General features: G+C 38.6%; 1 protein-coding gene across 1 annotated transcript in view; it reads right to left on the minus strand.

The window, feature by feature from the left end:
- The window catches only part of ITFG1 (integrin alpha FG-GAP repeat containing 1), a 242,720-nt gene that overhangs the window by 78,224 nt on the left and 147,718 nt on the right, over window positions 1-16,778 (minus strand). The window contains exons 11-12 of the mRNA XM_008248375.5: window positions 14,709-14,859; window positions 13,324-13,432 (exon numbers count right to left, since the gene is read on the minus strand). Coding sequence (XP_008246597.2) covers window positions 13,324-13,432; window positions 14,709-14,859 — 260 coding nt within the window. The remainder of the gene's footprint in view (window positions 1-13,323; window positions 13,433-14,708; window positions 14,860-16,778) is intronic.

The raw sequence follows: 16,778 nt of genomic DNA on the forward strand, positions 1-16,778 counted from the left end.
TAGTCTGTTAAAAATTTGGTTCCTGTGTTTAGTTTTATCTTTAAGGAAACTTTCTGTAAATTTGAAGTTTCATGTTATCATAACAGGATCTAGATTTAAATGTTAATGTGAACTTTTCTACATGTTGGAACTTTCTTCTGCATTAGATATTAAAAAATCCTACACATGTCATTTATATGTATTATAAAAAGAGATATCTACATTACAAATAGAATATGTATTGTCTTGGTTTTTTCAACCACAGATTAGAAAAGAAATAATAGTAATTCTTGAGCTTAATTACCATGATGGTTGATAATACAGTCTAATTAGGAATTCAGAACTCCTAAAATTACTATTATAAAGGTTAGCTTGTTCTCAGTTTGAAATAATTATCCCCTCAGAACAACTTGAGCTTCTACCAGTGACATGTACATGACTATTCTAGATTCTCCTGAATATGTATATTGGACATAGAAAGAAATTATGTCATTAACAACTTTCAATATTATACTGCTTTTGTTAAGGAATGTTCTAGAAGTTATGGGAGAAATTTTACGCTTAGCTTTGGCTGTATCAGTAAAATACTCTGTGACCCACTGTTTAGTTTTCCTATACGGAAAAAAAAAAAAAAAAGAACACAGCCATTCATATACATACCATATAATTTCTTCTCAGAAGAATTAATGAGTTAATGAAATTTTAAATGTCTGAAAAGTGTGAGGTTTCTTGAAATTTATAGAATATATAATGAACATTTTTGTTCTCATTTTTCTCTTATTTTTAGAGGATCGCTGTGACAGACACCCCAGGAAAATCATTTAAACCATAGTGTATTAAAATTAGATATAAGTTTTGCAAAAACAAAAGGAAGAACTGAATTACATACTGCTGAGAAACACAAAGTACAGCTTTAGTCACAGGTTGCATAATGACATTCTGGCTGACGACAGATCACATATGTCTGGTGGTCCTGTAAGATGGCAACAGCTTGTGCCCTCATAGTAATCTTTTATGTGAGTGCATTCTGTGACCTTTCTACAACAACCAATACACCTAATGACACATTTTTTAGAATGTATCCTACTAGTGAAGTTTATATTATTAGTATGTACACCTTCTTCCCCGTTCGGCTTCTGTCTGTACCAGACAGAAGGTCCTCAGTGTTGATTAGAGTAAATCTCAAAGGAATATCTGACACTAACACTGTCTAGAAACCATAAGCTTTCTTCCTCTCAGGCATCTTAATTCATCCAGTACAGGACCTTTTCTTGTTATGTTAGCTAACGCAAGGTGAAGCCATGGGCAAATTACATCACTACCTCTATTCCCTCTTTTTTAAGTTTTTAGGAAGATCTTTAAAGTAATGTAGTGAAATAGTTTATAAAGTTTACAAAACTCCCAAATTTTATTATTTCCAAATAGGGTTTCTATTGCTTAATACTATGTCGTAGCACAGAAGGGAATGGAGGTTAAGACCTAGTGAATGTGTGGAGCTTATGAACTGGGAATGTAAAAAAAAAACCAACTGAGGGTGTGTGGGAGAACTCCTGGAGTGCCTGAGACATGAGTTCTCTTGGTGGGAGACACCACAAACTCGGTAACCTTGGCAACCCAGTGGGAGACATTGCAGGGGAATCTGAGCTTACACTGAGAACTACACAGATACTTTGTGTGGTCCTTTGGACAGAGCAGACAAATATTATACCCACTGGGGCTAGTGCTCAGGCACTGATTGCCTTCAAGGAGAATAGCTCAGCTGTGTGGAATTACTTCCCTTCTGAATAAAAAAAAAAAGAGAGAGAGAGAGAAAGATTTACCATGCCAATCCTGGGTGTGTCACCTTTGGCACACCCTTAACCCTGAAGAACTGAGCTCTCTGGCCAAACCCACCTCAAGCCTCTAAAGATTCACTAGAAGCAGACAGTCCATTTAATCTAGAATCATAGTATAATGAGAAAAGCCACCACAGCGAGGAAAAAAAAAAAAAGAAGAAGAAACCAACGAATATCTCCACAATGCCAAACAACAAACACAGAAACCAAGGAAACAAGAACAAGGAAGACATTATGATGCCCCCAAATGAACATGACACCCCAATTCGAGATTATGAAGATGATGAGACAGAAGAAATGCAAGATACAGATTTCAAAAAAATTATGATAAGAGCATTTAGAAGTTCTCAAAAACAAATTCATGAACTACAGAAATACTTACTGGACAGGATATAAAATCTCTCCCATGAAAATGAAATCTTAAGGAGGAATCAAAATGAAATGAGGAATCTAGGAGAACATGAAATTGTGATATTGAAGATAAATCAAATTTGAAATGAAGAATTCAATAGAACAAATGACAAATACATTTGAGAGCCTTAAAAACAGAATCAGTGAGGCGGAAGAGAGAATATCGGACATAGAAGACAGAGCACAGGAATGTATACAATCAAACCAAAGACAAGAAGAGGAAATTAGAAATCTAAAATATATTGTTGGGAACCTACAGGATACTAAAAAAAAAAAAAAAGAAAAAAAAACCAACATTTGGGTTCTAGGAGTTCCTGAAGGCATGGAGAGGGAGAAAGGATTAGAAGGTCTTTTTAGTGAGATACTAGCAGAAAATTTCTCAGGTTTGGAGAAGGACAGAGACATCCTAGTACAGGAAGCACATAGGACCCCCAATAAACATTGACCAAAAGAGATCATCACCATGACACATTGTAATCAAACTCACCACATGAACATAAAGAAAAGATTCTAAAATGTGCAAGAGAGAAACATCAGATTACTCTCAGAGGATCTCCAATCAGACTCACGGCAGATTTCTCATCAGAAACCCTATAGGCTAGGAGGGAACGGCGAGATATAGCACAAGTACTAAGAAAAAAACTGCCAGCCCAGAATATTATATCCTGCAAAGCTCTCATTTGGGAATGAAGGTGAAATAAAGACCTTTCATAGGCTTAAGGATGTGTTACACACAGAAACACAGAAACATGGCCATCAATATGAAAGAAGGTAAAGAAAGAAAACCTCCCAATAAAAGATCACAGGAAGTTCAAAGCATATATTAGAAATATCAATAGTCACATTGAACGTTAATGGCTTCAACTCTCCAGTTAAAAGACATAGATTAGCTGAATGGATTAAGGAACAAAACCCATCTTTGGGTGCTTACAAGAAATACATCTTTCCAAGAAAGATGCATGCAGACTAAAAGTGAAAGGTTGGAAAAAAGATATTCCATGACAAAAGAAACCAAAAAAGAGCTGGTGTAGCCATCTTAATATCAGACAAAATGAACTTTAACACAGAAACTGTTAAGAAAGACAAAGAGGGGCACTATATAATGATTAAGGGATCAATTCAAAAGGAAGATGTAACTATCATAAATGTATATGCACCTAATTTCAGGGTACCGGTTTATTTAAAAGATGTGTTAAAGTACTTAAATGGAGACTTAGACTCCAATACAGTTGTATTGGGAGACTTCAATACTGCACTTTTAGAAATAGATCAACCAGACAGAAGATCAACTTGAAACAGCAGATTTAATCGATACTATAGCCCAAATGGACCTAACAGATATCTACACAACTTTTCATCCTACACTTAAAGAAATTAAATTCTTCTCAGCAGTACATGGATCTTACTCAAGGATTGACCATATACTAGGCCATAAAGCAAGTCTCAGCAAATTCAAAAGAATTAGAATTATACCAGGCAGCTTCGCAGACCACAGTGGAATGAAGCAGGAAATTAGCAACTCAGGAATACCTAGAGCATATGCAAACACATGGAGGCTGAACAACATGCTCCAGAATGAACACTGGGTCATGGAAGAAATCAAAAGAGAAATCAAAAACGTTCTGGAAGCAAATGAAGATAACAATACAACACATCAAAACTTATGGGATACAGTAAAAGCAGTGTTAAGAGGAAAGTTTATAGCAATAGGTGCCTACACCAAGAAATTGGAAAGGCACCAAACAAATGAGCTTTCAATGCATCTCAAGGATCTAGAAAAACTGAAGCAAACCAGACCCAAATCTAGCAGGAGAAATAATTAAAATTAGAGAAGAAATCAACAGAATTGAATCTAAAAAAACATTACAAAAGATCAGCCAAATGAAGAGGTGGTTTTTTGAAAAATAAACAATATTGACACACCATTGGCCCAACTAACTAAAAAAAGAAAAGACCCAAATCAATAAAATCAGAGATGAAAAAGAGAATGTAACAACAGCCAGTCCCAAAGGGACAAATATCATATGTTCTCCCTGATCAGTGTCAACTAATTGAGCACCAAAATGGAAACCTGTTGAAGTGAAATGGACACTATGAGAAATAATGACTTGATCAGCCCTTGTCCTGACTGTAGATGAGCAACTTAATACTTTATCCCTTTTAGGATTTTTTTTTTGTTCTACTTAATACTATTGGTTGAACTCTTTAATTAACACCTCGATGGGATTGAATTGGAATCCCCTGGCACGTTTCTAACTCTACCATTTGGGGTAAGTCTGATTGAGCATATCCCAAATTGTACCTCTCCTCCTTCTCTTATTCCCACCCTTATATTTAACAGGGATCACTTTTCAGTTAAATTTAAACACCTAAGTGAAATGTACACTATGAGAAACAGTGACTTGATCAACCCTTGTCCTGACTGTTGATGAACAACTTAATACTTTATCCCTTTTAGTATTTTTTTTGTGCTACTTAATACTATTGGTTGAACTCTTTCATTAACACACAATTATTGATTTAAGAGTCAAAGGGATCACATAAACAAGACTAGTGTCTGCTAATAATAACTGATAGAATTAAAAAGGAGAGAACGATCCAACATAGGAAGCGGGATACACAGCAGACTCATAGAATGGCATATGTCCTAAACAGCACTCTGGCCTCAGTATCAGCCCTTAAGGATTTGGATCTGGCTGAAGAGCCCATGAGAGTATTTCAGGCATGGAAAAAAAAAAAAAAAACTAAGTGAAAGATATCTGTGAGTGAGATCCCAGTGGAAAGAATGGGCCATCAAAGAAGGAGGTACCTTTCTCTGAAGGGAGGAGAGAACTTCCACTTTGACTATGACCTTGTCTAAATAAGATCTAAGACGGCGAACTCAAAAGGCTTCCATAGCCTTAGCAGCTCATGACAAGAGACTTGGGTGATTACTGACACCATAAACAAGAGTGTTTATTGTTAAGTCAACAACAGGAGTCACTGTGCACTGGCTCCCCATATAGGATCTCTATCTTTAATGTGCTGTACTATGTGAATTAATGGTATAACTAGTACTCAAACAGTACTTTACACTTTGTGTTTCTGTGTGGGTGCAAACTGTTGAAATCTTTACTTAGTATATACTAAATTGATCTTCTGTATATAAAGATAATTGAAAATGAATCTTGATGTGAATGGAATGTGTGAGGGAGCGGGAGATGGGAGGGTTGCGGTTGGGAGGGAAGTTATGGTGGGGAAAATCCACTGTAATCCAAAAGCTGTACTTTGGAAATTTATATTTATTAAATAAAAGTTAAAAAAAAAGTATGAAATATACAGATGTAAAATTAGAAAAAAAAGAAATATGAAATACAAAACATACATGTCTCCCTTAATTCTCCAAATATCACTGGTATGATAAAAAAGATGGCTGACTGTTTGAAAAACTTCTAAAGGCTATTAAATTTGTGAGTAAGAGTGAATAAAGACCTAACTGGTCTGAGCAGGTCAGAGAGCTCCTGAGACAGCAGTGGGGGGGCTCCTAGCACACCAGTGAATACGCTTTCCTTTTACAGACGCAGCAGCTGAGAATAAGGGCAAGCATGCTGAAAGGAGGGGTTGTGAAGGGCTCTGAGCAACTGGGCCAAAGGCGGCTAATAGGAAGAGCTATATTTGGTACTTGGTAGGTGTGGGCAATTTTAAATATTTTATAAGGAATTTTTATTTATTTATTTGAGAGGCAGAGATAGGGAGAGTCAGACACAGATCTCACGTGCTGGTTCACTCCCCAGATGCCTGCAATGGCTCAGGCCACTGGAGGAAGTGAAGGCCTCCTGCATTATCCCTCTCTAGGCACTTCATAGAAAAGGTAGTTGCATTCAATTCTTTGGCACCATTTTATCTGTGTTGTGTGAGGGCCTTCAAGCTACCAACTTGCTCAAATACAGCTTCCACCTCTGGGGGGTTCCCAGCTTTCAAGCCGCAGAGGAGCCGCTGCATGGAGAAGGGGATGGCATTGATCTGTTGGGCAGACTGTATCGTGACACAATTGCTTTTGCCACCCACATAGGCTACCAACATGGACTCCAAATTCCTCAGACACATGAAAATAAAAAGTTTAAAAGAAGGAAGACCAAACTGATCATTCATGTAAATAGCCACATCTAAAAAGAATGCGCAGGAAAGAAATTTCAGAGACTGCTACACTGTACATGAGAAGAAAGTGAAGCAATGCTTAGAAAAGTCTACATTTGCAAAATTATTGTTAGTAAGTCAGGGCAAGAGAAAGTTATTCTAAGACCTACTAGTATTCAGAAAATACAGTGAAAATCAGTTGAGATAGGACCAGGACCAAAAGAAATAGTAATTAGAATGAAGAAAGGGAAAGATGAATATAAGAGAAGTGGTAGCGATAAAGCTGGTAGAATTTGTTAAATTTCAATAATCACTGACAATACAGTTGTGAATTATTAAGGGGAGATTTACAAAATAAAATGCAGAAAGGTAAAATGAAACCATCCAGAAATAATTTTTCATATTATTTCAAAAAGTCTGAGAGGCTGAAGAATAAAAGCTTTCTAAAAAAAGATTCAGCTTGTTTGGTATATAAAGGGGAGGATGCTACTAAAAATTTAGAATTGCTATGAGAATATAGGTTTATATGTATATTTGTTAAAACTTCAGTCAAGTTCTTGTAGAAAAGACCTAGAACTAGAGAATTCAGAATCTCTGAATATAGCTGGACAAAAAAATGAGGAACAAGTGGAGCTAGAAAGCTAGTCCTGCCGTGATGCCCAGGGTTCCATCTCTACAAAGTGCTGTGGATCTGGTGTGCTTTATGAACCAGCAGAGGGATAGGCAGAGGGACAGTTTTAGCTTTCCCTAACCACTTCTAAAAGCTTAAATACCCATTTTAAAAAATGTTTTGTATAGGCTGGATCAAGTAACAGAGAGGAATCAGTTCTCGACTTTGTACATGGCTTTGTAAGGGGAATTACATACTGGTGAATATAGCTTAACTTATGGGAACAACTAATAATCAAAGGGAAGAGTGGAAAAGGGTATCTAAATGACCAATTTCTTTTTCTTCCAAATGATTGCTTTAAACTGGTAACTCATTTCCTGTGACCTTTCTGTAAAATATGCTATTAATATTTATGTTAAAAAAGTTACTCTGTCTTTTAAAACTAGAATTTTGGTGCTTGTGTTGTGGCATAGTGAGTAAAGCTGTGTGCCTGTGATGCCGGCATCTCATATGGGCACTGGTTTGTGTCCTGGCTGCTCCACTTCAGATGCAGATCCTTGCTAATGGCTTGAGAAAGATGTGGAAGATGGCCCTTGTGTTTGGGACCCTGCCACCCACGCGGGAGACCCGGATGAAGCTCCTGCCTCCTGTCTCTTGCCTGGCCCAGCACTGGGGAGGGAGCCAGCAGATGGATGCTCTCTCTCTTTTTTCTTTCTCCCTAACTCTTTTAAAAAAAAAAACCAACAAATAAATAAAAACAAACAAACCCCCCTAACATTTTTTCCACTACATAACTGAGTGTCAGCTTAGAGATGTGTGGAGAACACTTTCCTCAGGATGTTACTTAGATAGCAATACCACCCATTCTGACATTCTGGTTTAAGCCAGCCAGTCACAGGCCAGGCATTTTATTCCTTAAGATTTATTTATTTGAAAGGTAGAGTCACAGAGAGGAGAGAAAGATCTTCCACCCACTGGTTCCCTCCTCAAATGCCCACGAACTGTGTCATCCACATGGGGAGCAGGGACTCCAGCACTGAGCCTTCATCTGCTGCGGTGCAGACACGTTACCTGAAGGGGGATGGGGAGGTGACAGTACGGCTCGATGCCTGGCACTGGACTCTGGGATGTGGGCATACCACGAAGCAGCTTAGCCCGTTGTGCCACAATGCCTGCTCCAAGCCAGAAATTTTTAAGTTCTCCAGGATAAAGATACCAAAGGGTCTCCTGGACTCTTGCCTATCAGTAAAAATTACTTAAAAATTTTTCATTTATTTAATTCATTTGAAAAGTAGAGAGATAGAGAAGCGCTCTCCCATGTACTGGTTCATTCCCCAAATGCTCACAACAGCTGGGGCTGGGACAGACCTAAACCAGGAACTGGGAACTGAATTTGGGTCTCTCAAGTGAATGGCAAGAATCCAAGTACTTGAGCCATCACTTGCTGCCTTCCAAGGTGTACGTTAGCAGGAAGCTGAAATCAAAGCAGGACTCAAATTCAGCCACTTTGCTACAGGATGTAGGAGTCCCAAGCAGTGTCTTAACCACGACACCAAATGCCTACTCAGTGTGTAGTTTTGTGAGATAGTGAGTGCACCTTTACTGCAGAGCATTCAAGCAGAAGCTGGCTGAGATGCTGCATGAGGCTGGCCTTTCGCATCTCCGAATTCCTTTCATATTTTTTTTTATCCCTTCTCAATGTAAATGAATAATTATCAAGGAGGAAATCAGGATTTTAAATTTTATATATATATATATATATTTTCCCACATGGACAATTTCCAAATGATCTATACAAGTACATCTGGTATATCTGAATGTGTGTGTGTGTATGTGCATATTTTAGACTTTTCTTCTGCTTCATACTGTGAACTGCCTTTTATTTTTTTATTTTTTTATTTTTGACAGGCAGAGTGGACAGTGAGAGAGAGAGACAGAGAGAAAGGTCTTCCTTTTGCCGTTGGTTCACCCTCCAATGGCCGCCGCGGCCGGCGCGCTGCGGCCGGCGCACCACGCTGATCCGATGGCAGGAGCCAGGAGCCAGGTGCTTTTCCTGGTCTCCCATGGGGTGCAGGGCCCAAGCACCTGGGCCATCCTCCACTGCACTCCCTGGCCACAGCAGAGAGCTGGCCTGGAAGAGGGGCAACCGGGACAGAATCCAGCACCCCGACCGGGACTAGAACCCGGTGTGCCGGCGCCGCTAGGCGGAGGATTAGCCCAGTGAGCCGCGGCGCCGGCGTGAACTGCCTTTTTTAAAAAAAGATTTATTTTATTTGAAAGGCAGAGCTACAAAGAGAGACAGAGAGATCTTCCATCTGCTGGCTCACTCCTCAAATGGCTGCAATGGCTGGGGCTGGGCCAGGTCAAAGCCAGGAGCCAGAAGTGTCATCAGAGTCTCCCAAAAAGCTGCAAGGGCCCAAGTATTTGGGCCATCCTTCACTGCTTTCCCAGGAGCATTAGCAGGGAACTGGATCAGAAGCAGAGCAACCAGGTCTTGAACTGGTGCCCATATAAGATGCTGGCATTGCGCGTTAACCTGCTAAGCCTCAATGCCGGTCACAAACTGTTTTCCTTTTTTAGCTTATTATTATTATTATTATAACTGGGCATATGAATACCTTATCAGTGCTAAGAAATCCCTACACTCTAATTTACTTCTATTTCAGATGACCGAGAACCTCTGGCCTAGGAAACAGATTATAGATTCAAGCATGGAAAGTAATAGTGTCAGATAGGCTCACACTGGTTAGCAAATTTGTAAAAAGTATAGAAAATTCGGCCAGCGCCGCGGCTCACTAGGCTAATCCTCCGCCTAGTGGCACCGGCACACCAGGTTCTAGTCCCGGTTGGGGCGCCGGATTCTGTCCCGGTTGCCCCTCTTCCAGGCCAGCCCTCTGCTGTGGCCAGGGAGTGCAGTGGAGGATGGCCCAGGTGCTTGGGCCCTGCACCCCATGGGAGACCAGGAAAAGCACCTGGCTCCTGGCTCCTGCCATCAGATCAGCGCGGTGTGCCGGCCGCAGCGCGCCGGCCGCGGCGGCCATTGGAGGGTGAACCAATGGCAAAGGAAGACCTTTCTCTCTGTCTCTCTCTCTCACTGTCCACTCTGCCTGTCAAAAAAAAAAAAAAAAAAGTATAGAAAATTCAGTGATACTCTTTTTTAAGAGCACACAACAAAATTTTTTTGTATAAAAATGGCTTTACAGCTTGAATAAAAGAACTTGCTGAATGCAGGGATAACATGATTTGGCATAATATACAAGTTGATATCTCTGTCATTTACAATAGTCTCTATTCCTTAATGCCTAACATCTGTTCTAGAAAGCATGTATCTTCATTTAGGCATACTTATGAACATATCACATTCAGAAGAACTAAGTAATAAATTTGTGGTTTTTGTTAACACTTCAAATTTGAGATAAATAGTTCTTTTAAACGACAGTGGTAACACTATCACAGTACACTAGGAGAGTGAGATGCTAATGCAAATGGCACAAATAATTAAGCATTGAGTTCAGAGTGCTTCTTAAATATGCTTGAATAAATTAAGGGAGAAGAGGCAGTTATATGTTATATTAAAATACTTGGACACCAATTGCATACTACTCTTCATCAATGATCTGATTCTATTGATCCAGGTTCAAGGACAGATATTTTAGTAATGTTTTTGCTCTACAGATGATAGGACTTCTGATTAATCTCCCACTGAGAACCAAACTTTGCATCGGTAAGTGATATACTGGAATTAGGAATTTATCCTGCAAATCCCAAACTCTTACTCCAACAGTCCTTTGTTAGACTAACAAACTGAACCATGCTATTCTTTTTTTCTTTTGTTTTGACAGGCAGAGTGGACAGTGAGAGAGAGAGACAGAGAGAAAGGTCTTCCTTTTCCGTTGGTTCACCCTCCAATGGCTGCTGCGGCAGGCGCACCGCGCTGATCCGAAGCTGGGAGCCAGGTGCATCTCCTGGTCTCCCATACGGGTACAGGGCCCAAGCACTTGTTTCATCCTCCACTGCACTCCTGGGCCAGAGCAGAGAGCTGGCCTGGAAGAGGGGCAACCGGGACAGAATCCGGCGCCCCAACCAGGACTAGAATCTGGTGTGCCGGTGCCGCAGGTGGAGGATTAGCCAATTGAGCCGCGGCACTGGCCCTTAACCATGTTATTCTAATTATATGTTTTATCATTATAATTATATATAACTAGAGTTAGCAAAATTTGTAAGGATTGCTTGTTTTCGTACCCAGAGGTCTTAAGTGGAAGAAAAAAATTCTAAACTACATAAATTAATAGCATAGCAAATTACTATTTTTTTTTTAGCTTTAAAACAGTATCCACTTGAAGATAGCAAAAGAGAGGATATACTTAAATGGCTGATAAAAAGTAACAGAAATGGTTAGACTCATGAATCAGTATTTTGTGGCTGCAGTGACAATTAGGGTTTGAGTTATTTTAGTCATCCAAATCAGACTGAATTTGCTATTCAGAAAAATAGGTTACATATTTTGTCATTTTCTTCTCTTAAAATAAATCTCTCAACAGGTTTGCATCATCCTGTTTCTTTTCTATGCTCATTTCAAAACTACAATAAATATTTTTACAAAGTACATGTGACATTTCCTTAATAAAAGATCTGATAATGGCTATCTTGATGTTGACTATAATAATAACATGCAAAATGTCACCTTCCGACACTAAATTATATTAAACCGAACTTTCTATGAACTGGGAATAGGGAGTACTTTCTTAATATGATGCAGAGCATCTCTCTCTCTCTTTCTCTCTCTCTCTCTCTCTATATATATATATACACACACACACATACATCATATATTTATATATATATAAATACCAAAATATATATCTAATTTTGTACTTAATGGTGAATGATGAAAGATGGGTTTCTTCTCTCCTAATTGGAAACAGGGCAATGAAGTTCAGCCTTACTACCCCTCATTTAACATAGCGAGTGAAATTCTAGCCATCACATACAGAAAAGAGATAAAGGACACACAGACTAGAAAGAAGGAAATAAAACAGTTGAATGGCTGTCTGTGTAGAAAATGCCAGGGACTTTGCAAGCAACCTCTTAGAACCAATAAGGGTTTGAAAAAGGTTGTAGAATACAAGATTGACATACAGAAAGCAATTTAATTTTCAAATGGTAAACACAACAAACATGTGGAAATCAAACTTCAAAACACAATACAATTTACACTTATTCCAAAGAAAATAAAGTATGATGGACATGTGTGTTAGGTGGCAGGGGATGGAGTGATATGGCTGGGAAGTGGTCACAGTGCACAGAGTTCACACACTGATGAAAATGGGTGTAGGTTTTTCACTGCTAGAGAAGATTGTCTACAAACATAGGAAAGATTAGAAACAATCCTGAAGGCCTATTTTGGGTTACAAAAGGGAGTAATGGCATCAATTCAGTTTTAGTATATATCAAAAGTTATAAAGGTGTATATTTGTGCATAATTATGTGAAGTCATACTTGTATTTTCCTGTCTGCCAATTGAGAGAACATGTCAATGAGCATAAAGAGCTCTATTCCTCTTAACTATAGAAACTAGAGCTCCTTGGAGAAATGTCTCATCAAGGCTTGGAGCAAGGAAGGTACAAGATGCACAGTAAAATGCCACCTTATAAATACAGAAAGGATGATGGAAATAGTCATTATTTGTCACATACTGAGGGCTGATTCAGGCAAGCATTGTGGACTCTAAAGGTAGTAGGTAGAAGTCTGATAATGAAAAGGACGTTATAATGTCAGAATATCTTCCCATAAAATACCAGTTATAAAGGGGAAAACCCATGAATTTAAAGTGGAGAAACCTGATGGTCATTAACAAGAACAGGTGAGCAAGGGTTAATGTTAGGTGGTAGGACAGGTCAATATCCTGTGCACTGAGAAGTGCACCGCATCACCTGTGCAATTCTTGCATTTAACTTCTACAAGGAACTCCTGATCTGAGTTGGGCAGTAAGGAAACAGAGTTATCTTACAGCATGTAAAACCTGTATTCTTTAAAACTGATAGAGATGTGAAATATAGGGAAAGGCTGAGGAACTGTTCCAGACTGAAGAAATTTGAAAAGATGTGGCAACTAAATGAAAGCAATATTTCTAGACAGAGTCCTAAACCAGAAAGACAGTCATTCTTGGGACAGCTGTTGAAATATGAATGGGGCCTACGTGTAGATAGGATGGTATACTGAAGTTAATGTCCTGATTTTCAGGGCTGTACATAAATTATATAACAACAGGCCTTCCTTTATGGCATATGAGATTCAGAATTGGGGGGAGAAGGGAGGGAAAAAGAGAAGCGAGGAGAAGAAACAAAATAAGATATCAATACAAGTACTCACCAATGACTTTAACAAAATAAGCATCTGCTTCAAAATTATTTTTTAATGTATGGATGGCAAAGTCATTCTTTGTATATCCTTTACTTAGCACTACAATGTCCAAAATTCCCTGGAAATAACAAACAAAATGGTAAGAACAAACTAGTAGACCAACTAAAACATCATCAAAATGCATCATGTTTCTCATGTAAATATAAATCTTATTTACTTAACCTGATGTTTTAAAATATTACTTAAAACACACATGCACATAATTCTGAATCATAATGAAAAGCATCTGTAATTTTAGTCTCTGGAGATAACTGGTAGCATTTTGAAATATTTCCCTCCAGTCATATCTGCACGAATTTTTAAAGGCCTATGGTATGAACTGCCACATCCTTTCCAATCCTCAGGTGCTTTGCCACCACTGAACATTACCATTTTTTTTTCCTAAAAAGGGGGAAAACTTTGCTAGTTTTATTGAAGAAAAAAGCTGTGCTCTTTAAGCTGACTATCCTTCTACTTTTCCTAAGGTTGAACAATGATCTTATTTTTTCCTACGTTCGCAACTAGGGTTTTTCCTGTAAACTGTCCTTGCTCTGTTTCGCTAGGGTATTTAAATGGTTCCACATCAGTCTGTATGAACGCTTTTATATTAAGGATATTAATAATTTGACTCTTTTCTAGGAAATTTATTCTGGAGGTTAAAAAATTAAATTGATTTATGACATTTTTGGTATACAGAAATTAAAAATTGATTTGTAGTCAATTCTCTTAATTTTTTCCCATTGTGATATTTCTGCCAAATAAATGTCCTCATGGGCATTTCACTTTTTAAAATAAATTATCTTACAAAAATATGTTCTGCAATAGTAACTCCTCAAATCTAATGCTCTCTTCCCTCAGAATTTACTTTTCTGAGGGGGTAAGCTGGGTATTCACCTTTAGAAAGAGGGAAGCCAGAAGCTACAAAGTCTTTCACAAGGACACCTGGCCATCAGGACAGAATCACAAGAATCTGTGGTAACAGACACTATGTCCAGTTCACAAAGATTAGAGTACTGAACTCATTCTTCTGAAATCTTGTGCAGGTTCCAAAGCCTGTTATCTGTTGGCTCTGCTTTTGTCAACTGATAAAATGGCACATTCATCAGTTTCAAAACATGATTCTTTATAGTTTAATCTAAACAAGCACACAATGAGAGAGCATTTTCATATTTGACTGTAGTCATCAATGTTGGAAATACTTTTGTAACCTCTGCCATTTAACTTTAAAAGTGGTTTTCTTTAATTAACTCATTTGTTTTTGTGATGTCAGCTACATATTATGATTAAATAGGGTGAAGTAATGTGAGATGAGGTGGATGGCAAACTCCAAACACACAGGACAGCTTTGAACTCACATCTTCGTAAATGTCAAAGAAAGTGGCAACCACGGCATCTCTGATCTGATTGAGGTCCATCAGCTCCCAGTAGACTTTAAACATTCGATGTACTTCTTCACAGCTTGCATTATTGCAAGGGACGTTCTCCAGCAAAAAGGCCTGCTGATTGCTGAATGATAAAGGAGATATATTTAGTTAATATAACACAGCAGTGCTGTGCATTAGCTGTGCTGTATTTCCTAGAATAAAAGGAGATGGTTAATGGTATATGATGAAATTAAATGAAAAATCTTTGTCTCATTGACTATTGTACTATGACATAAAAGAAATAAATGGTTGGCTATGCTTTTTCAACCTTTGGCAAAAATTTCTGATTTTTAACTTCTGTTAGTGAGTTGCTAACATCTCCTATATAGAATTTCCAAGTCCATCTGTCTTTCCACCCTTGGTACTCCACATTCACTGACTCTGCACTCTATTATTGAATGTCTAGTCACTGTCATTTAGGTGTGTATTACTCCTCAATGAAGATTTGCATTTTTTTTTTTTTTTGACAGGCAGAGTGGACAGTGAGAGAGAGAGAGAGAGACAGAGAGGTGCCATTGGTTCACCCTCCAGTGGCCGCCACGGCTGGTGCGCTGCGGCCAGTGCACCGCGCTGATCCGATGGCAGGAGCCAGGTACTTATCCTGGTCTCCCATGGGGTTCAGGGCCCAAGTACTTGGGCCATCCTCCACTGCACTTCCCTGGCCACAGCAGAGAGCTGGCCTGGAAGAGGGGCAACCGGGACAGAATCCGGCGCCCCGACCGGGACTAGAACCCGGTGTGCCGGCGCTGCAAGGCGGAGGATTAGCCTAGTGAGCTGCGGTGCTGGTAGAAGATCTGCATTTTAACTGGAGACCCCTGATATCTCCAAGTGTTGTTAAACCCACAGAAGCAAACCTATAATAGAATTTCAGCTGCCCTGATAGGCAGTAGAGTAGTATCTCTGAGATAACAGAAACATAGTTTGTAGAGCCATGACATCCTCTCTCTTGCACCTTACTATAATGGCAAAGTGGTTATGAGCTTAGATTCCAGAGCCAGATCAAATGGATTCCAATCCTGGCTCTGTCATGTAGCAGCTATGTGACCTTGAGCAAGTTTTTCTATTTTTTTTTTAAGATTTATTTATTTGAAAGGCAGGACAAAAAAAGGAGAGACAAACAGAGATCTTCATTGTCTGGTTTACTCTCCAAATGCACACAAAAGCTGGGGATAGGCCAGGTGAAAGTCAGGAGCACAGAACTCTGTTTGTGTCACCCATGTGGGTGAAGGACCCAAGTACTAGACTTGCCTTCCCCAGAAGCTGGATGGGAAGCAGAGGAACCAGGACTGGTGCCTCACTGAGTAGCAGCTTTACCTGCTGTGTCACAACAGTGCCTCACTGAGCAAGTTATTTAACTAGATTTACTTATAAATCTAGTGTAAGAATACTTATAGTATAAAATTGTTGTGAAAACAAAATACTGAATAAAAACACGTAGACAATTCCTGATATCCAGTTAGCACTCAGTGTTCGTATTATCAACATTCTTACCATATAGTACAATCCAGTGTTATGTAAAAATATTTTCTTTAGATACAGAAATAACTTTCATAACGTGTGATTTTATGTAACAGCTCTTATTTACAGGCATTTCACATATATACTCCTTCACTTCCCTCTATGCCTACTGAAAAATACCAGATTACTGTATATGGATACCATTTTATTACTGTTTAATTTTTCTCTAGTAACTTCTTTAAATAAATACATAAAGACATTTATTTTCTTCATATGAAATATTACTTTGGGTATGGATGACAAAGAAAAGAACAAACCTTAATGATAAGACAGAAATGTTTGTAGGTGTTTAACACAGAATGGAAATCTATGTACATAATATTCAATTTGTATGAGCTACTAACTATATGATCGGTTTTGAATTATTTTTTACAGATGAAAGATTCCAACCTCAAGAGTTCCTAGATTTTAACATATAAAACATCTTTCATACCATATAACATTTATTCAGACAAATTTGAGGGGACTCTGCTGAAGATCAAA

Source organism: Oryctolagus cuniculus, chromosome 18 (genome assembly GCF_051225735.1).
Source record: "Oryctolagus cuniculus isolate XC-2025 breed Fujian yellow rabbit chromosome 18, ASM5122573v1, whole genome shotgun sequence".
Classification (NCBI taxonomy): Eukaryota; Metazoa; Chordata; class Mammalia; order Lagomorpha; family Leporidae; genus Oryctolagus; species Oryctolagus cuniculus.